Source organism: Cyprinodon tularosa, unplaced genomic scaffold (genome assembly GCF_016077235.1).
Source record: "Cyprinodon tularosa strain WSP-4 unplaced genomic scaffold, ASM1607723v1 ctg242, whole genome shotgun sequence".
Lineage (NCBI taxonomy): Eukaryota > Metazoa > Chordata > Actinopteri > Cyprinodontiformes > Cyprinodontidae > Cyprinodon > Cyprinodon tularosa.
Window position 1 is genome coordinate 162,129 of NW_024038901.1, and position 21,762 is coordinate 183,890.

Consider the following 21,762-nt stretch of genomic DNA (forward strand, 5'->3'; position numbering starts at 1 on the left):
AGTAAAATGTTGGCACCAATTATTGCTACATCACTTTAAGTTAAAAACAATGCAGATGCGGATATACCATAAACACAGGTGTACATAAGGTCAACAAGGGTCTTGCATGCTAAGCATTCCCCCGGGGGGTGAAAGGGCATGCAGAATTGTTTTGCACTTGTGCAGTTACTCTAAAAGTGACTTTGAGGTTTCTCACCTACAATACCCAAATAGTGATCCCCTATACCTTTAATAAAATGTAAGCCTTTGCATTACAGTTACTTCTATGTCATGCACAATATGAAAAAGACATAAAAATGTTCAGTACTAATCTTTATTGCTTTTTCCCAGGAAGCTGAAAAATGATTTAGGGTAGAATAAATGAGGAAACCATACCACATAAAATAATCAAAGTAGCAAGCAGCTGTTTCAGCTAACAATATTCTCAGTAAACCTTGTAAAGTCTTGTATCTAAACAATTACCACGCAACAGCTGACTTGTATGTTCAATTGTAATACATTGATCCTGCCACTTTAACAATAGCACTTATTACTCCCCTAGGCTGAAAACAAAATATTTGTTTTGAAATTCCAAAATGTATTTATGATGTGTATTTTTTCTTTCTAAGTGCATTACAAATGATTATAAAAAGAATTCTAGACCTTAAGTAGAGTTTTAACCTTGTAAAGTTGTGTTTTTGTACATTTGGTACAATAGCGAAAGCTGCAATAAAATAGTTTGTTTTTGTACAAAACCATATTTAGCTCTATCTTTTAAGTAACTGTTTAGCAGCTATGAGAACAGTTTTATTCCCTGCCAACTTCAAAAAGTTCCACAAACATAACATGTGCTTTCAAAGTTAAGGTATATCCAGCCATAACAACTTGTTAAGCTTTTTGTGGCCACACCTCTACTCAGATAAAACTTTAACTTTGGCTGTATATTGTACATTTACATTTAATTGAAAAGTGGTTTATTCCTGCAATCAGTTTATAAATAGTTATCTAGTGATTTAAAATCGAGACAAACATAGCTGAAACATCAAATGTTAAAGCAATCACTAAAAGGCCTGCAGGTGTGTTCTTTCGCCTTATAAATGAATGACAGTGGAAAATTATTTATCTACTTGAGTTTAAGCTATGAAATCCCAAACCAGAGAAAAAATGAGCTTGTGAAAAGATAAACAGTCTTCTGGGAGAAGACTATTGGTAAAAATTAAATGGTGCATGACATTCTACTTTCTATCACTGACAAGTTTCTAACCCAAAGAAAATACCAGCTAACTTTAAGTGATATAAAAGCATTTAAATCACCCAACTAATTCTGAATAAAACTATACATTCCCTTCTGTTCTCTGTCAGCACCAGAGAAGTAATCGATTAATTGATTTTGTTTTGCAAAACAATTTGTTTACAAGCAAAATGCCAGCAAAAAGTTGTCCACATAAATTCCACTATTCTTTAGGTGTTCTGTGAATGAGGTGCATACATTTTACAATTCTGGAATTATACGTAAAACTGCTTTGCTTCTCTCTTACTCCTTATACCATCCTGGGACTTGATCTATGACAACCTAACATGTGTGTTTTGACATAAAAACTTGAATACAGCAAAATGTAAATACAATTTAGGGGTGTCCATGTTTTTCCCCTGAAGGGAACCGATGTGAGCTATATGGATGTATATTTGCAACAGCACTAAATTCTTCTTAGTCTTAATTGGTCTGGAGAGGGTAATTGATGCAATATGAGCTACTTATTATTTTAACCAAGCCATAATGGTTTGTGGAGAGGATTTTAATTGTGGGAGAAGAAAAAGCATTAAAACATTTTACATAAAAAAGAGAAAACTACTAGGCTGTGATGGAAGTGCTGATAAGAGGCCAATGTGCAAAATCTATCTTCTGTTTTAACACAAGTATTTAGGTGTGCAGAATAGATAAAGTTTCACTCCTGTTGCGTTTCACAAGTCTCTATATTGGTAATGTGCTGTCCTCTCAATTTGCCTCAGAAGACCTCCGCCAGACACTGCAGAGACCATCCCACCACATTTTGGAAATGTTATGGTTCTATTAGGACCTAAGCTAAAGTGTTGGAATTATAAGCTCAACAGCTGATCACTTGTTAAGAAATACCACTTAGGAAATATTACATTGAACAGTTTCATTTAGGTCACAAATCTATTAAAAAGTAAAGATCTTTAACATTATTAAATACAGAAAATACACATCATAAATACATTTCAGCATTTCAAAACCAAGATTATTTGTAATCATAAATCATGTTAAACAATCTGATTCCATTTTCCTGCATAGTTATTGACTATTACCTTCAGATTTTAGCTGGCATCCCTACATCCACTTGTGTTCACGTCCCTGTCTTTGACAGACAATGGCAGCTGTTGTATTTCAGAGCAGACATATTCACACTTGACTGAATCTCATCTTCATCAGATTGGGCACGCTTGAAATGATTACCCAAGATTACTTTTTCCTATCATCTCCTTTAGGATCTCTTAACATCTTGCTCCAGCTCTTTGAAGTCTCTAATATAACTGACGCTAGGTCACTGCTGGGTCCTTAGCAATTACCGTGTTGGTTTTTTCTGTTGTGTGATTAGATTCTTCAAGAGCTGCTTGTCTCATGTTTAACTGGTGTGTTGAGTTAACAAACAAGGAATTTAATATAAGTTTAGACAACCAAAAATGTGCCAAAGTATTTCTAAACTCATTTTGTTCTCATCTATTACTAGTTGCTGTTTTCTAATTAATGTTAATGTTGCTATAATAAACTAGGTAAAAAAAAAAAAAAGGTCTACAATGATTTATCTTTTTGGCAAACCTACTGTTCCTTCCGAGAAAACAAAATAAGCTTTCTATCGGGAAGAGTAAATATTTTCAATAGTTTGCTCGTAAATGTCAACAAAAGGAGAAAGAGAAGTTCTTATAAGTGAATGTTTCTGCTGTCTATTTTGAGAATTCTTTGAAGAAAACATTTTTAGAAAAGGTACTCGCAAAGATATATACCTAAAAGAAGGGAACAATGAAGAGAAAGCGAAAGGGGGCAAGAAGCTACCAGTTGAAGACAATTAATCACACATTCCTGCCTGTCTATAAAAGAAGCCAAAGTGCTCCTCTGTTTTGAAGCATTTGGCCTCAATTACCTTGTTTTTGCCCTTAATGGTTGTTTATCATACATTGGTACCAGTAAATGTCAAAATAAATGCAACTCTGTATTTATCCCTCCTAAGTGGTTTACTTTACCTCATTGACATGTAGTTAGACATTCTGCTCTGCTATGCTGGTATGAGATTTCTGCTTGCGTAAGTTGTTATCACTGTAAATGCAAACTTTTGGCAGTCCTATTTTTGTATCAGTGGGATGTTTTGATACGTTAGCTGCCTGCATATTTAAGTCATTTTAAATCTAGTGATTCCTTTGACAGAAGTATTGCACTATGACTTGATTTTTCCTTAGATACAAATTAAGGATTCTCAAAATATGCATTTTTGCTAATAAAAAAAATAATTCTAATTGCTTTCTATAGCTCCAAGAAACAAGAATATTCTGAGAAAAGTTAGAAAATAATTTTAAGTCAAAGGAGTTGAATCTCAGTTCAAGTCATTGCAATGTTTTAACGTTTGGGTGTGGTTGGTAATGTCTTGATTAGGATGTTTTGTTCTTGAAATCAGTTGGTGTCAGTATGTGCTTAGACCTCATCTCTGTCCTTTCATCAAAACACTGCTATGTAAATGCTTGGAAATGAAGTAGCTTTAAAGGGGCATAGTCACATTATATGAAATGTTTTAAAGTTAGAATGGTGTTAAGCAAAAGAGTACCTTCCCGCACAGTTGTAAAATAATGACGAAATCCAAGAAGCAGTGTGGAAAGAAATGAAAAAAACAAAAAAGTTATACCACAAAGGGTAAGAGCTCTGGTGCTCACAGAAGCGGGAGCTAAAGCTGCTAAGTCATTTAGAAGTAGCTGAGAAACTGATGGATGTTCCAGTAAACAACCTCATTTATATTGATTCTTGTTATAACAATGGTGTTTTCTCGGGAATCTTAAGTACTAACAGCATTATAAGTAGTTGGATAAGAGATTGAAATGAACATGGAGGGGATCAGTTACAGTTGTAGAAGACAACTCTACATCAGATTCAATTTAGGGCTCTTAGCCAATACACTAACTGCGGTTTATTCCTATGAAAAGGCTTCTTTTTTTTTTTGCCGGAATATTTCTTACCTCGAGATGCTGTGTCCCTTTTTGCATTCAGTTGAATTGGTAATTCTAACAGGAGGCTCTGGGGAGGATTCACCGTTGATTGGCTTATTCAGTTTGTTGGTCTTAGATCAGACCTAGTTGTGGCTTTACCATGAAGTGTTACAGGATGGTCAGGCTCTTTTCGACTCTATTAACTAGCTGCCTCAGTTGTAATCTGGCTTTCAGATAGTTTTGTGGTTCTACCAGCTTTTGGCACATACGTCTCTGAATGTGTGATCATTGTGACCAGTTCTGGAATTCTATTTAGAGTCAAAAGGGATTATCAAAACAATATGAGCATGGATGCTTGGTGTATAAAACCTTATCCACATCACAGAATGCAGGTTATACATATTAAATTATGTTTCTTTAGAACCATGCACCCAAGTACCCTTTTTTGTTTTCTACATTAGGGTTCCATAAAAGTAGAAAAAAAAGTTAAAAAACAAACCACTGGACTTAGTTTTCCAAGTTTAAAGACGTTTTGCTTCCCATCCAGAAAGCTTTCTCAATTCAAAATGTCGGGAGTAGCGTTTGAGTTCCAGGCTTATACAGTGGCCCAAACATGCACATGCAAAAAACATGCAAATTGAACGGAAAAAACAGGTCCATCCCTTAGACGACGTTCAGACTGCATCCGCTAGAGACAGCAGAAGCAGCTAGTTTACATGCAAAGTCAATGGTTGACGCACATCAAGGCACAGCCAAAGGTCCTGCAGCGTGGGTTAAGCAACAGGAGCAGCGCGTCTAGGCAGCTAAAGCAGAGCCTCACGAGTTTCTGACATCTGACGCGCAGGACGCACTTCAAAAGCAGCAGCTGCAGGAGTTTGAACAATGTTGCTGCTTGACGTGTCACATCAACCAATCAGAGAAGCAGATCTGGGAGTTCTGGGAGCAGGGAGACAGACACTATGATCCCTCATCTGAAACAGTTTATGGACGCCAAAATTAACTTAAAATGTCTAAAGTTGCCGGCAAAACTGGTTCACTTTTATTATTGTGGTGCCTGCAGTTTGGATTACGTACATGAAAAACGCCTTCCAGCTGCCTCGAACATTAGCAGAAAACGCTGAAGACGCAACAGGGCCAGAGGCTGCCATCGAAGGGGATTTCCAGTGACAGAGTACCGCTGGTGTACTGGGGTCTGAAGCCATAATCGTAATCTTGATGAACTGACTGCACAGATGATGTGATCAGGTGGACTTTCTCACTTAAAACATATTAAAACTACTTTTTATCCACTAATCACAGGCATGTAGCAGAAAGCCGCTCTCTGCCATTGAACACAGGAGAAGCAGAAGCATCAGATGCATCTGGACACACTTTACTAGATGCACTTCAGGAGTGTCAAATCTGACCTCAATGTGAACAAGCATCAGAAATGAAGCAGCAGACATTTTTTTGTTGCTTCCAGTGCTTGCTGTCTGAATGTAGCCTTAGTAACGCAGAGTCGTTGAGGTCGAGGTGAATTGAAAAAGCTTTCTGGATGGAAAGTGAAACATCGTCAAACTTGGACAACAAAGTTCAGGGGTTTGTTTTGTGTGTTTTGTTTTTTTTTGTTTTTGTTTACTTTTTTTACCTATTTGGAATGACTATGAACTGGATGACAGATAATTTTCAACAGCATATATTAGGGTTATTCTTTCACCTAGGTGTTTTTATAAAACACCCAGGTTCTTTAGGTCCTAGTTTATAGCATAGACATATAGCACATCTTAATTTTTGATGCTTATAATGCAGTCATCTGATTAAAATTTGATGTGGAGTACAGTAAACTGCCTCAGAAGGTTCATGATGCATTGTAGCTTGTTATTTCCCACATCACTATCCCACTATTCATCCAGTAGCTTATGTCTCCTAATGACCATACACAAAGGTCAGACTATCCATGAGCTGCGCACATTTTCCTAGCATTAATATTTTGTGGTACACTGAAAAAACAAATGCAACCGATTTTTGCATTTACTTAATCATATTTAGTTACTTTAACGCAATTGTTTTATGTCCTACCCTGCTAACATGAAACAATTTTGTTAAAGTAACTAAATATGACTAAGTAAATACAAAAAAACGGTTGAATTCTTGGGATGCACACATTATTCAGACCCCATATTGTGCATAGGCAATATTCATAAATGAGAACCCAAGTGAATAATGCTCACCCTATCCCATAATTCATAAGTGCAGTTTATTTATAAAATAATACAATTCTATTACGGTATGTCTTTAGGTGAGAACATAGCTGTGTAGTCCTTAAATGCTTTGTTTAAAAAGATAATGGCTAGTTGAAAAAGTATTTTGACATATTTAATGCATTGCCCTCCAGCCAGCTGTCAGCTGCAAGGGCAATCAGGTCTCCCCATACATGGGGAGAAAGGTTGCCTCCCAGGGATTTGAAACTACCTTTTACTACTTAGTGAAAGGTACATTAAAGACAGTAATAATTCAGTTGGCAAATTTTTAACTGTTGATGTTTGTCTTATTTCATTCTTATTTGATTATTGCATTTGTTTCTGAAATTTTTACTTTGGATTATTGCAAAGCTGCATAATTGGATAGATTTGTTATTTGTTTCATTTTGGTAATGCATTTGGAAAATTATATTTTTTACTTAATTAATGTTCAAAGCACGAGAGCAGAACATGATGATTAGGGCTGGGTACCGAAATTCGGTTCTTTTATGGTACCGACCGAAATGCTTCGGTTCTACAGGGTATCGAAACATGCCTCGTCTTTCGGTACCAAGTTTCGGTGATTGGCTGTAACACTTAACGTGATTGCGTCATACAGGAAAAATACACAGGTGGTCCCGCCTACAGCCAGGGTTCATGTGTATCTGTTGTGAACTGGTTGCGAGCGTCATGGAACTCCTTTAAAATGCCCCCCAGGCCAAAAGTGCGGCTTCACTTTATTAAGACTGATGACAATAGGGCGCAATGCAATACATCGTGCACGGAAATAATTTAAGAGCAGAAAGTTGCTCGGTGTTTGACTGCAAGAAGAGCGGACCGCAGCCAGCGCGACCATCCTCCTCTCAGCAGCCCGTGGGCAGAGCAAAGCCAGAGCGGAGTAAATCATGCTGCTTTCAAACTGGACGCAGCAGGAGCAGCAAAATCACGTCTGCTGCTTCCCTTTTTGCTGCTTGTACCAGTTAGTTCTGATGCGCGGCTGAAGAAGCTTTGCTGCCCTGGCTGCGTGGTGCAATAGTGTGTCTGATGCGCGTGGGGCGGAGCTACTCTATCCTTTATTTGCCTTGCAGCTATATTTGCTGAGATCAGTGGGAATAAAGTAGTTTTATTATGTTTTTAAGTGGGAAAATCCACCTGAAAACTTAATCAGTGCAGTCAGTTCATCCTGCCTTCCTGCCTGCCTTTCTGTCGGAGCCGCTCAGACCCCCACATACCAGCGGTGCGCTGTCAGTAGGATCCCATTCAACGGGCTTGTTTGTCAGACATGGTAATTTTTCTAAAGGAAAACTAAGTAAAAAGGTCCTCACAATGTAACAGTGAATATTAGACACTGAATTTGTCTAATAATGTAAATGGAAAAATCAGAGCTTAAAATAAAACTCAAGATTTGTACTTTTTTATGTTGTGTAATTTTCTTTTTCTTCGAATTGATATTATAAAACTGGTATCGAAAAAAGTATCGTTCAGGAACCGGTATCGAAGTGAAGGTATCGGTATTGGTACCGGAACCGAAAATTTTTGAACAATACCCAGCCCTAATGATGATATGCTCACATTTTTATAAAGTGATAAAAAGCTTTGTGAACATTAAGCATTGTTTTACACATGGACAAAATTATTGGTTCCCTTTGTTTAATGAAAGAAAAAAAAAACACAGTGGTAAAAGAAATGACTTAAATCATAAAAAAGTAATATTTTGAAAAATCTATGAAAATGAACACATGAAAGTCCAATAAAGTTTCACCCCCAACTCATCACATATTGATGCATGGTCAAGTCACATGCACTGCAGATATTGACGCAACATGCATACCCCTCTCGCCAGTAATTGACGTGCAGGGTTCATGACAGGCTGTAGCAGGAACTTCCAAAAGCATTTGTATTAGCTGTGAGGCGAAAGCTTACCACTATCTCATCTCTTACGCCAACCCCTAAACCTAAAGAAACAATGGTATACACATTATCACACACTCCTTAAGCTACCTAAGTAGCTTTGTGGGCTAAAATTCCCCTTTATTTTTTATTTTTTTGTCAGGGGTCACGTGATACAATGTCCACAATGTCCTGTGCATCACATACTGACATTAGGGATACCGCTTACTTTGACCAAGCGCCAATATGTGACCAGTTGGGAGTGAGAATCTGTTGCAAATCCGACATTTCTTCTTAACCTTGATTCATAAGAGTGATTAAAAAAATAAAAAGGGCAAAAAAATGGGTATCCCTAGAAGACTAAGAACAATGTGACAAAAGGGATACATTAAAGGCATATTCACTAATCAGCATCACAGGTGTCAACAATCTTGCAATCAGCCAGAGGGCCTATGTAGAGCTGCAAGTTGTCACTGTGCTTTGTGGTGACCCGGAGCGTACCACACTGTACATGGGGCAGAGGAAGCAAAGGAAAGGTCTATCAGGAGAAAATTATAGAAAACCTAGTTCATGGTAAAGGTTATAAGACCATCTCCAAGCGGCTTGATGTTCCCTTGACTACAGTTGCAGATATTAACTAATTTTAGATCCATTAGGCCGTAGCCAAGCCTCCTGGATGTGGCAACAGGAGCAAATTCTCTAAAAAATAAAGAGATGGATACTACGAAGGATACTGTAACAAAAGAGCACAGAAAAACTTCTAAAGAGATAAAAGGTGAACTTCAAGCTCAAGGTACATCAGTGTCAGATCGCACCATCCGCTGTTGTTGGATCCAAAGTGGACTTAATGGGAGATGAACAATGAGGGAACCATTGTTGAAAACAATAAATAGCCAGACTGGAACCCTACTTTGAAACGGGCTCTGTTATGTTCTGCAGCTGCTATGCCTTATCTGGTACAGGGGGGTTAGGTGTAGACAGAGGGTCTTAAATCTCTGCAAGGTACAATGAAATCTCAAGACTATCCAGCTTGTTTTCAGTTGCAGATTGTGAGCCATGCAACAGGATAATGACCTGAAACACAAAGCTAAATACACATAAGAAGGGCTAAGAGGAAAACATTTGACTGAAACATGCTGTCAGGAAAAGGCACCCTTTAACCTGAGGCGACTGGAGTAGTTTACTCATGAGGAGTGGACCAAAATACCTACTGGGAGGAGCAGAAGTCTCATTCACAGGTACAAGAATCATTGTACCTGTGGTGCAAGTGATTGTCTCAAAAGGTTGTGCAACAAAATAATAAGCTTCCACCATTTTTATCGATGCTAACTTCATGAGTTTTTTTTACTTAATTTGTTAAAGCATGGTTGAAGAACAGTCTAGAATGAAAGAGTCAATTCTTTTTCTTTCTTCTTGTTTTTACAAATGACTTAAGTGATCATAACTGAAAGTGATAATAGAGGTTATGGGATAAGTCAGCTAATGAAAAAGTAGGTGATAGAATAGCTGGCTATTAAAAGAATCATTAGTTGCAGCCTTTCTCTATTTTCCTGTGAATAATATTGTAAACTGGGAAAAAACTTCACTTTTTAAGGGAAATCCAAATGTGTTACACATTTTAATTTACATTATAAATATACTTTTACAAGTGCAAAATATAGCTGAAATTAGTTTCAGCTAACAATAGCTGCAGATTCACGAGTTGAGTCTAGTTTACTGTTCTTCTATGAATCATTGAAGCGTATCTTAACGGGACCCTGATAATAGTTATAGTACTTGTATATTCTTCAGTATAAAGTACATATGTAGGAACTTGAACTCTACATCAAACAATACTTAATCATTTTGTTTGATTGGGTGAGAAAAATAGAACTTTCATTAGAAACTATAACTAACTTCTGTATTAAAATGTCAAGCAGTTTTGCTAAAATGTGTATCATTTGTTGTTTCTAAGGTCTTTATAAGATAAACTCCTCTGGAAATAAGTTTTTGTTGGTTACATTTTACAAGGCATTGTGACTTCTGTATTTTACATATTTAAGGGACTGAAATAACAATACATGGCTAGTGGAGTGATGAGATCGAAGTTATAATGAAGTTATAGTTGTGCAACCAGCATGACTGCATGAGGATAGGCATGCTGGTTGCACATTACCAGCTCTAGTCGAATTAAAGAGTTCATGCACACTAATGTGCCAAGATGCAAGTGTACTTTTTTAACTTGTGTAAAAGCAGGCAGAGAGAATTTAAGTGGAATGTAAGGTTGAGGTTAAACTGTGTGAGGTCTGGAATTGTGTATCCATGTATAATACGGGCTTTAGATGATTTCACAACATTGCTTGGTGCAGTTTCACACCTGTATTGACACAAATGATTGAGTTAAATAAGTGAACCAGTAGACATAAAAACATTTTTCATTTGAATCAAGAATTTATTTACTCTAGACATGAACCTTTTAGAGATTGGGATCCAAACCTGGATCCTTTTTTTCCGTTTTTCTTTGATCTCAGCTGATAAGATAAACATCCTGAAGTAGCCTTGACTTGCAATGCGAAGGAGCCAGCATACAAAGATGCTGGTAATCACATAAGCGATGCTGTGGTTCCTCTTTGAAAGTCATGGTGGACTGTGTTAGTGTGTGCAACTCTCTGTTGCAAAATAAATTAAGAAACTTTCCTGGGACTTTACAGTGGTTGCACAGATATAATCATGTCAAGGATTTCACATCTATAATCAGTAGATGCTAAGATAAATATCAATGAGGTAAACAGCACTTGACTTTTGAGACTTGATTCTGCTGTGCTTGGTTGTTCCAGCCGTCTGGGAAAATAACCAGTGATGCAAACTGTGACCACTTTAGTAAAATGCAAGTTTTCAACATTTCCATTATGTGTCACAAGTCATATCCTAAGCAAAATCAGATATTGGATCTTATGTAGAGCACTGATTAAAGTCTTAGAAAGCCAAACACTGAGTAAGGTTCAAAACATAATATAGAGGAGGGGATTCCTCTGGCAACCTATGGAACTAATGCACAAAATAGTTTAGACAATGCTGCAAAATAACAGTGGTCATGCAAAATAATAACACTCAAGGCACAGTTTGGACATTTTGACTTAGGGTTAAAGCATGCATGTTAGTTAATAGCACATATACACTGTTGTCAAAGCTGTACACTGACTACTTATACTTGACAAGTGTCCTATCTCTACTGTTGCCCGATGAAAATATATGATATTTAGACAGACCTGATGGGCCTACACATCTTTATAAGAAAAGGAGCTGTCTACTACGAGTGGAGCTAAAGGAGCCACTGTTATAGAAAATCTGACTCATTATTTTGTTGAATGACTATGTTGTGTCGATTATTATATAACATACAGAATAACTTAATCTTGCTTCCCATTACATTAGGAGCAAACTTTTATTATCTGTTGTATCAGCTTTTTTAAAAACTGTGGATTTGAAGGTTGTAGACTAAAAAATCAGATAAATGATACTACAACGTCCTCAGTTTATATTGGGAATTGCATTTTCAGTCCAATCTGCAGTCCATGTGAGCTATATTTCTGTAATCCAGCTGAATCCCTTCTCTGTAGATGGATACAATATTTAGATTATGTTCATCTTTTATCATGCCCGTGTTTAACATGAGGTCATTGTTCACAAACCACGCGGTGGTCAGGTATTTTATATGCACTAAGTCAGGCACATAACAGGTCTGTTCTTTATTTCTGCAGATTTCAAGACAGCCTTGTGCTGAAAGTCTCAGGTGTATTGAGCGAGCCCCCTGAGGGCTTTTGCCTGCTTCTGGCCGCCCTGTTTTTATTCTAACTTTCCAAAATAAGATTCAGAAATATAGACTTTGCAAAATCATTGACCACAACTTTAGATCTTGCCGTTTTAGGGTGTTTTCCACTCCATTGTTATATTTTTAGTTTAGATATCATTATTCTATCTGTTGTTTCCTTATAATCTAACCATGTTAACAATGGCACGCATTTCAGTTCATCAAATGGCCTTAATGTTGTTCACTAAAAAGTTAAAACATGATTTGATAAATATGTGCTAAATTCTGCAGAATAGCTGCTGGGAATTAGAAGCAGACATAGGCAGGCCCAGACATCCACCATGGCAGAGAATTTGTTTGGAATTTATGTCTGCAAGGAAAATGTGAACAGGGTGCCTCAAATCATCAGATTTTTGATAGTCTATTTGGCACTTCTTTTTTTATTCTTTCACCCCCTTCAACTCCTTACTTGCTGTTATTTCTACTTACCTGCGTTCTTTTTGATTCACTTAAACTCACTTTTAGAAAGATGATTAAAGCTATTTACAAACGCTATTTAAAATTACATTTCAAATAGAAAATAGATTCACTTCTGAATGTTCTATTCAAAACATTTCTAAAGTGTGCCTTGAGGACATCTGGACTGACTCTTTTTTGTGTGGACACTCCTTGGGTTACTATCAACATATTGTTTTAATAATGAGCTGTGTTCTGATGGTAAACTCACTGGGATGTTTGTGAGATGACATATCTTGATTTCACTATCTTACAGCTCCTGAAAGTCTCAACCCTGTTGTGCTCTACAGCAGTAGGAATAAGGTGTGGTTTATTATATTGGTAACAAGGGCCAAAAAACAATAGTAACACTTTTGTTAAAATCTTGTATATTTTATACAAAAATTTGTGATCTACCAAATTGGGACTTGGTGACTTGTAAAGGCTAATTGCTTTACCTAGAATTGCTGTTTTACAGTGACGTGCGTGCACAAACACAAATTTGCCGACACTGGAACAACTTTGAGTATCATGGTCTGCAGCTGTTATCGATATCAAGGCATGCAGGGTTGTGCACGTTTCATAGCACACTGCCAATTATTTCTGTGTCTGTGTGTGTGTTTGTGTGACTGTATTCTTATTCATAATAAATCCCATTCACAGAATCATGTGATATAGCACTGGCAGTGTTGACGGTGGTGACTGCATGGTTACGTCGTTCCAACTCTCACAAATAAGTCATTCACTGGTCTCCACACCAGACAGTGGATGGTATGTTATTGTTCTACATCGAAGTCTATTGACACTTGTGTGTTTAAAGGGGAAACAGGATATTGAATGTACCTTTTTTTTTTTTGTTATTCTACCCCAGAATCCTTAAGGGTGTCCTTCAACTATGACAAGTATTCCTGGTCCAACACTCCTGACCTAATTGACCAATTTGCCTCCCTAGCATACAGGAAAGTTCCAGAGAGCGTTTCAAATGGCTGTGATTTAATGAATGTTTGTTTGTTTGTTTTTTACGAATTATACAAATCACGGTACAAGAAATAGTCTGCAAATGAATATTCAAGTGAATAGCTTTACATTAAGAAAAAAAACAAGTTCAAATTTTATTTCAGGTGAGCAAGACGATAACTTTGATGGCGGATACAAAAATAAAAAATTTAGGCCAGATGGAAGTTTCCCTAACAGAATGAAGTAATGATAATAATAATATTAATTGAACTTTATTGATCATGCATTGGAGAAATTTCCCTCTGCATTTATCCCATCCTCTTGGGGAACAATGTGGACACCTGTGCAGGGATGTGTGGCATCTAATCACGTTGCAATGTTGAACCCAGAATCTTGGGTTCCTTTTATGAGATATTTTTGCTACTTAATTGTGCAAATGCCTTGAAATATTTATTCTGCACTGAAAAAAGAGTTTACTGGTGCAGTAAATTCTATTAGAGTTTTCGTTATAATTTCTATTGTGCATTTTTAAGCTTCAGTTAAAAACTAGTTTATAAGGTCAAATTACACCTTTTTTAAATGTAATACATGAATTTTGCTTAGATTTCACTTAGATTCCTTTTTTGCTATTTAAATGTTTAAATGAATTTTGGAGAAAGCGTAAGTTTTATTTAGATTTCCTTATACTATTTAAATGTTTAATAGCAGTATGTACATAAAGCTAAAAATACTGCATAAACTTTACTGTTTAAAATGTAGCGCTCTGAAATGCATGTGCGGCGCATGTGCACTGTACCTCACAGCAGGACTGAATCTGCTACGAGTCCAGACATTACAGGATCACACACAGAGCAAGAGGTAGTCCCAACGACAGTGATTTTGACAGGGTGCAACAGTTCTGCAAAAGCCGGCTCGCTACTCATGGGACTGCATATTCTCCCACTTTGCGCTATACTTTTGATGTCTTCCAAAAACTTTTCCTGGGGTTGGATGGATTTAAACTGTCTGCAAAATTAAACCCCCTGAATGTGAAGTTGCTTTCCTAAATGAATTTATGACTTTGTCATCTTAGGGTAGGAAAATGTGGCATCAAATACTAAGAATTAGCAGTGGGTTACAGTTAATCTTATAATGGTTTATTTTTTGCCAAATAAGGTATATGTTATTTCGCGAAAAATAACATACCTTTATTCAAATATCTAGTAGAGATTTTATTCTTCATTGAGAATGGTTAGACAGTTTAAACTGTTCATTTTTAATTGTGTTGATTTTGTTTCATTAATGCTGTATTTGCATTCTTAAAAGTCCACTAGTCTGGACGACTGGTTTAAATGTCTATATTGCACTGTTTCAGTGTTTAGGTTTGTAAGATTTTTATTGCATATTTGAGTAGTGACTTTATTACCAGATCTGTGTTGGATGTGATGTATAGGAAATACTGTGTATTTGTTGTTTACAAGTCAGACCAACCTTATCTTTTTTGCGGTACATGTTCTAATGCAGTTATAGGGCTGTACAGTGGGGCAGTGGGTAGCATTGCTGCTTTGAAGCAAGAGGGTTCCGGGTTCGATTCCTGGACAGGGGTCTTTGTGCATGGTGTTTGCATGTTCTCCCTGTGCATGCATGGGTTCTCTCCAGGTACTCCGGCTTCATCAGAGAGAATGTTCTATTTGCTTTGAATGTAGGTCCAGGTGCAACGGAACAGGCAGCAAATGGAGATGGAAGTACTAACATCCAGTTAAATCTGGTAGGGTTCAGGTCTAAGCCTTTTGTTGTAATCTTGAAACTCTTAAAACCAAAAACTCTAAATCTTCAGTTGGCTGTATTTAACGTATGGAATTAATGATATGGTTCCCATATTAATAGTATGCAGCTGGCAATGTTCTTTCAACCAATATTTGATGCTGTAAACTTAGTAGAAATGCTTGAAAATGCTCCCATATGGCTCTAATTTAGTGCTTGCCAAAAAGTTAATACCTGAGGTCTTCATTTTTGTAAATTTGATGAAGAAACATTTGTTCAGAACCAATAAAATACCTGTCTAATCACCCTTTCCTGATGGAGATATCTTCATGGTGTTTCTGCTCTGACCTCAACAGATTCTTCCAGAAAATGGCACAGCATCTCCAACACACTTTGGTAGTATATCTCAGCTAAAAAAGTTGGAAAAACCCAGAGTTAGACTAAACAACCCTACCATTGACCAGGGTTGTTTCAGTGATGAATTTTTGTCTTAATCTTACTCAGGCTAAGAGCTTTCTAGCTTTTTGAAACAGAATAAATATCCAGAAATTAGAAGTCAAGAGAATATCTAATGTGGGCTGAGCAGAACAGGGAAATCCATAAGTTAAAAAGTGATTGAAATTAGGCAGACAGGGAAATAACGCTGGATATTTAGTCACAAAACTGCTTTTGATAATCTGGCTCTGTGTTTAGAATGCTGCCAGAGGGCACAGAAGTAATAAATACTCATACTATCAGTTTTACTTAAAACACACGTAAACTACTCTCCATGTATATTTTGAATATTTTATGCATGTAGATTCACTTTAATACAATGAGCATGAGTGCATGCTCTTTTTCTGTGCTCAAGGCTTGCTTTTCACCCTCACGTGTGGATCTGTATCTATGTGCTTGTTTAGGCTTCTGTCACTTTGAGGGAAGTGACATGCAAGTTAATTACCTGTGTGGCTACATTTCAGAAAATCCTGGCTCTTCAGACATTACTGCTCTTAAATGTTGTGGCTAGTAACATTATCAAGGCATCTTCAGGATAACTTGTATTATGTAAACCAGCTAGAAACTGGTGAAGTTAACTTATTTTAACAGGCACAAAATCATGATCAATTTAAAATTTGTAATATAGTATGAGCTAACCTAATGTTACATTTACTGTTTATATTGAGGAAATTGAAGCTTGAATAAACACTTGATTATAGCTGAACACAGACATTTACTTTTCTAATAAGTTTGCAGCTACTGTTAAGCATTTTCTCTTTTGTCTCAAACATTGTGTTTATTAAGTTGTCAGTTGATGACAGAGATAATTGTTGCATATAAAGTCATATTCTACTGTTGGATTAGTTTGAAGTTTCTTTGTTAATGTTGGCGGGATTTCTTTAAAAGTAGGGTTAGTCTCTGTTGTGGTTCCTTAAAGTGTAAAAAGTTGAAACCAGGGAGCAGACAGAGTACCACACAGAAGTAGGTGAAGAGCTACAGCCCCCCAGAAAACAAGTCATGAGAGCTAGCACACATAAATCTGCACACATAAAAAATTCAAAATGTGCCCTGAGAGTAGTTTAAGCCCTTGTGTGTTAAATAAAACTGTTTATATGAATAATAATAATTACATGTGTCCCCTTTTGGTAGAATTCAAAATTCCTACTAGCAAAGCTTGCCGGCCAGAGAATAGTGTAAAGTCAGGATCATAGGTTTCCAAATATTATAAACCAATTATTAATTGGGTTGCAGAAGGTGCTTCTAGGAAAATATTTTTTTTTTCCTAGAATATGAATCAGTTAAAGCTAAAACTACACCAACTGAAGATTTTTTTTTATTTTTATTTTTTATCTTCGATGTATTGGGCTTTTTTCCCACCTTTTTGGCTTAACTACTGTTCTAATTTGGTTTTTATTTCTATTAATAGCATATTTCACAGAAAGGTGGGGGTATATCATCTCCTGGAGAATGGGATCCTGCAAATTTTAGATGTTTGCTTTTTCGAAACCCACTAAATCAAATCAAATGATTAAACGACATCTGGAGCAATTGACTGCAAACTAAGGAGGCAATTCAGACATTTGATTCAGCTGTGTTGGACCAAAGATGAATCTGTAGGTTGTATAATATCAGCCCTGGGAAACTATAAATGTCAACCCGTGTTCTAGAGTCTGCTTATTCCACTATACAATCAGATTTGATTCATTAGGTTATAATAGATTTAATGATTGATTAAGCAAGGTTAACTGATTAATTATTAATCATTTCAGCACCGGTGCCACTCACCTGATTGTGAGTGGCACCATCCTCTGCCTGTGGTTATTACTGTCAATATTGGTACTCTGAGTTGGACACAAAAACAAAACCTTTGCTACATATAAACTTCTACATATAATACTAGCAGTGCCTAGTTCTTTTGTAGATATAAAAAAAAACTAACTAGCTAACACTTGTTTGGACAGAAGAGTGGACAAGGGGTGATGATTTAGGTCTTGGTTATTTTAGTTGAGGTAAAAGTAAAAGTGGGGCATTATCCCCACATCAGGTGGGGAGCCTTTTATGACACTTGGAGCTTGTCCAACCTCTCATTGGTATCATAATGGCTTGGTAATGGCATAATGGCCTGCATGACTACTTTTTCATATGCTCTGGGGGCCCAGGAAGGTGTACATCAGCCCGCTTGAAATAAGATATGTCATGTTCTATACATTAATAAACAGCCAGCCATAAATTATTTTAGTATTCCTAATGACCTGCATTCAAAGAAAATTATAGCCGTTAGTGAATTGCTTTATGTGTTTTGTTAGTTGTTATTAATATTGTCATTATTATTTTTGATAACATAAAATCGCATCTTTTTTTTTTTTTTTTTTTGCAAATTTTAATGTGAGACTGTTCATGATAAATCCTATCGTCATGACCCAACGTTCTGTAGGCAGACTGGTGTGTGTCTCCATGGAACCTTTCTGTATAGATAAATATGGCTGCTATTTTGTCGTCAAGCAAATAACAGCCGCAATAAACGTGTCTATTGATGTGTTGACCTTAGGCTGGAAATTATTGTAAAGCCACTGAGGCAGACATACGATCAATTTGCAGTTGTAGTTGGACATTCCTTTAGCAGGGAGTGTTAAGCTCTGAACCAAAAATAAACTACCAGTTGTGATGTTACTAAAAGTACGTGTATGAATATGTGTGTATTACAAGGAAACAGCTGCTCTCTCAGCACCACATATACAGTGATGCTAGACTGAACCAGTACATAAGGACAGTGTTTTTATTCTGTTCAATTTAATTCAGATATTGAATGACTGGATTAGAAAGCTGCCTCTTGACGAGGTAGAGGGCAAATAAATAATAATGGAAAGTTATTGATCTCACATTGGGGGTTGCACAGTGGGTTGCTCTAGTGCCTTGCAGCAAGAAGGTTCCGGGTTCAAATCCTGGCCTTTCTGCATGGAGTTTGCATGTTCTCCCTGTGCATGCATGGGATCTCTCCAGTTACTCCGGCTTCCTCCCACAGTCCAAAAACTAGACTGTTAGGTTAATTGGCTTCTCTTAATTTTCCGTGTGTGTGAATGGTTGTTTGTCCTGTTTGTCTCTGTGTTGCAGTGCGATAGACTGGCGAGCTGTCCAGGGTGTACCCCACCTATCGCCCATTGACAGCTGGAGACTGTTACTAGTTATTGCATTATGTTAAGTGCATGCTGTTAAGGTTTCCTTAAACTGTATAGCCTTACAATAGAAGCTCCCTGTTACCACATAACCAAAATAGAGCTAACCTGCTCTCTCGTTGGCTCTTTTGCAGATATCCGGGAGACGGCATTTGTCTACGCTATCACAGCAGCAGGGGTTACACATGCTGTGACCCAAGCCTGCAGCATGGGAGAGCTCCTGCAGTGTGGATGTGAAGCGACCAGAAACAAAGCTCCCCCAAGGCCGCCTTCATCAACTTCATCCGGGGATGGGGTTAAATGGGAGTGGGGAGGTTGTGGTGATGATGTAGAGTTTGGTTATGAAATGTCCAAAAAGTTCATGGATGCCAAAAAAAGGAGAGGGAAAAGTGATATCAGGACACTCATTAACCTTCACAACAACGAGGCCGGGAGGCAGGTAAGAAAGACCTTCCAAAATGTGTTGCTTTGCACTAGATTAGTAGTGTAGCATATTGTGTAACTACTACTATATTTAACACAGATCACATATTTCAAAGCTGTTCCCTGTTCTTTGGATTCAGTCCTTCATTCCTTGTACATTCAAGAGAGGAAGACAGCCTGTAGCTGTATTTTAGCTGTACCGTAATCTGATATTTTTACAAGAAAGAGATGTCTGAAACAAAAGAAGAAGAACGTGCCACATATTTTGCTTTTAAGCCTTCGAGGCAGACAGCTTTTAACATTTTCACAGTTACCGAAGGAGATTGAACCTTATTTCACAATGAATTACCTATGGTTCTGGCAATTTTTATGGAGTTCTGTTCTTTTTGCAAAGAAAGTTGCTCAACAGCCACATTCACTTAAGTTAATTTCAACTAGGGTCAAAGGAAGGTACAGAGGAACCGAGGAGACAAAAGTTCTTGGGATGTGGTCCAATTAAAGCATTAGTGACAAACCATTTTCAGCATAAAAAAAAAAGGTGCGCTAATTCCCAGAGGCTAAGAACTGAGCATGCTGTGATGTGTTCACATTTCTGTTTGTGTGCATGCATGCATTCTCCTTCACTCCGTTCAGTGAGTGTGTGAGCATATACCTAAAAAGACGAGTGTGTGTGTGTGTGTGCGTAATGGGTTAATTATGTGCAGTATAAGTGAATGATCTGTTGTCAAGGCTTGTTAGATGTAGGAAGGCCAGAGGCAATGGTGATGGGAAAGGGGGTTGGGGAGAAATTCCTTCGGAATAGCGTCTGCTTTTATCTTACCTATCTATCAGTTAGTGTTTGTGTGTGCTAGTGTGTCGGTGTGGTCATGGGTGTGTGTGCGTGTGTGTGTGTGTATTTGGGGGTGTGTTGGTGGGGGTGTGGGATTTTCTATAATCTGAGAACACAATAACAGATTTGAAATTCCTTAGTGAACTTATCAACCAATCTTACCTTCCTCTGAGGTGCAAGTTAAATGTTTGTTTTTTATTTTTACCTTGATGCCCTCATTTACCTTTTATTCCCATCTTTACCCACTAGGCTGTGAAGCTTCACATGAGGACTGAATGCAAGTGCCATGGACTGTCAGGCTCTTGCACCTTGCGCACATGCTGGAAAAAGATGCCTCATTTCCGTGAAGTTGGTGAACGCCTGCTGGAGCGTTTCAATGGAGCTTCCAAGGTGATGGGCGGCAACGATGGGAAGACCCTGATACCTGTCGGCCAGAACATAAAGCCGCCGGACAAGCAGGATCTGATATACTCTGATGAGTCTCCAGACTTTTGCCTCGCAAATCGGAAAACTGGCTCGCTGGGAACGCGGGGGCGGATTTGCAACAGCACCGCCATGGACATCAGTGGCTGTGACTTGCTGTGCTGTGAGCGAGGCTACAGAGAGGAGACGGTGGTGTTTGAGGAGAACTGCTTGTGTCGTTTTCATTGGTGTTGTGTTGTCCAGTGTAAAAAGTGTATGGTGAGAAAGGAACTTAGTCTGTGTCACTGATGAATTGATTTAAAGAGTACTCATATATTTTAATTATAACCCCTTCTGTTTCTTTTTAGTTTCTTGCTTTTGTTTTGTTGATGTTAAAGAAGGAAAGGATGTAAATCTCATTGGTTATCCATTTTATGTTTGTCTTTTGACTCACTTTACATCTTTAATTTTAAAGTTCAGACGTTATTGTTTGGTTCCTATGAATTTTGGACAAATAGCCAAAAGATCCAAACTACCTAAACAACCTATTTTTTTAGTTATGGTTTGACAATGGACCAAATAATGTTCCTTTTCCTTAAATAAGAGATTTAATGCACAGAGCATCCATTATTTTACTAGCTAGGGACGTTTTATTCATAAGTCTCTCTCCACCATATTTTTAACAGAGCTTCGAGTAGCTAGTACACCAAAGAGGTGTCTGGATCAGTAAAGTGATTTGTCTGATGTGTTCACTACCTGCTGGCAATAACCACATTGGGTATGATATAAACTTGTGAGGTTGTAGACAGTTTTTTGTACTGTTATTTAAGTTTCCTCATAGACATTGTGGTCTATCTTCAGTATGCTGTAGGATAATAAAAATACAAAGCATTGAGTACACTGATGTCAATATTCAATTATTTTTGTTTTATAATGATATGTGTGTTAATGGAATTCCTGGTATCTAGCATTGCATATGTCAAAGTAGAAATTGTGAATTTAGATTTATTACAGAGATATAATGTGATGGACCAACAAAAACCGGCACATCTTTGTAAAAAGGAAGATAATTATAATTTTCTATTTACAAATACAACTGTGATCCACATTTCATTAAAGCCTTGTTTGCTCTGATTTATCTAAAGATAATTTTCACCAATTCCATCAACATCT

The 21,762-nt window shown here is 37.3% G+C and overlaps 1 protein-coding gene across 1 annotated transcript in view; it reads left to right on the forward strand.

Moving 5' to 3' along the window:
• wnt6b (wingless-type MMTV integration site family, member 6b) overlaps nucleotides 1–21,487 on the forward strand; it is a 39,375-nt gene extending 17,888 nt beyond the window's left edge. Inside the window, exons 3-4 of the mRNA XM_038287628.1 lie at nucleotides 19,070–19,374; nucleotides 20,437–21,487. Of these exons, the coding sequence (XP_038143556.1) occupies nucleotides 19,070–19,374; nucleotides 20,437–20,898 (767 nt within the window). The 3' untranslated portion in view covers nucleotides 20,899–21,487. The remainder of the gene's footprint in view (nucleotides 1–19,069; nucleotides 19,375–20,436) is intronic.
• The last annotated feature ends 275 nt before the right edge of the window (nucleotides 21,488–21,762 follow it).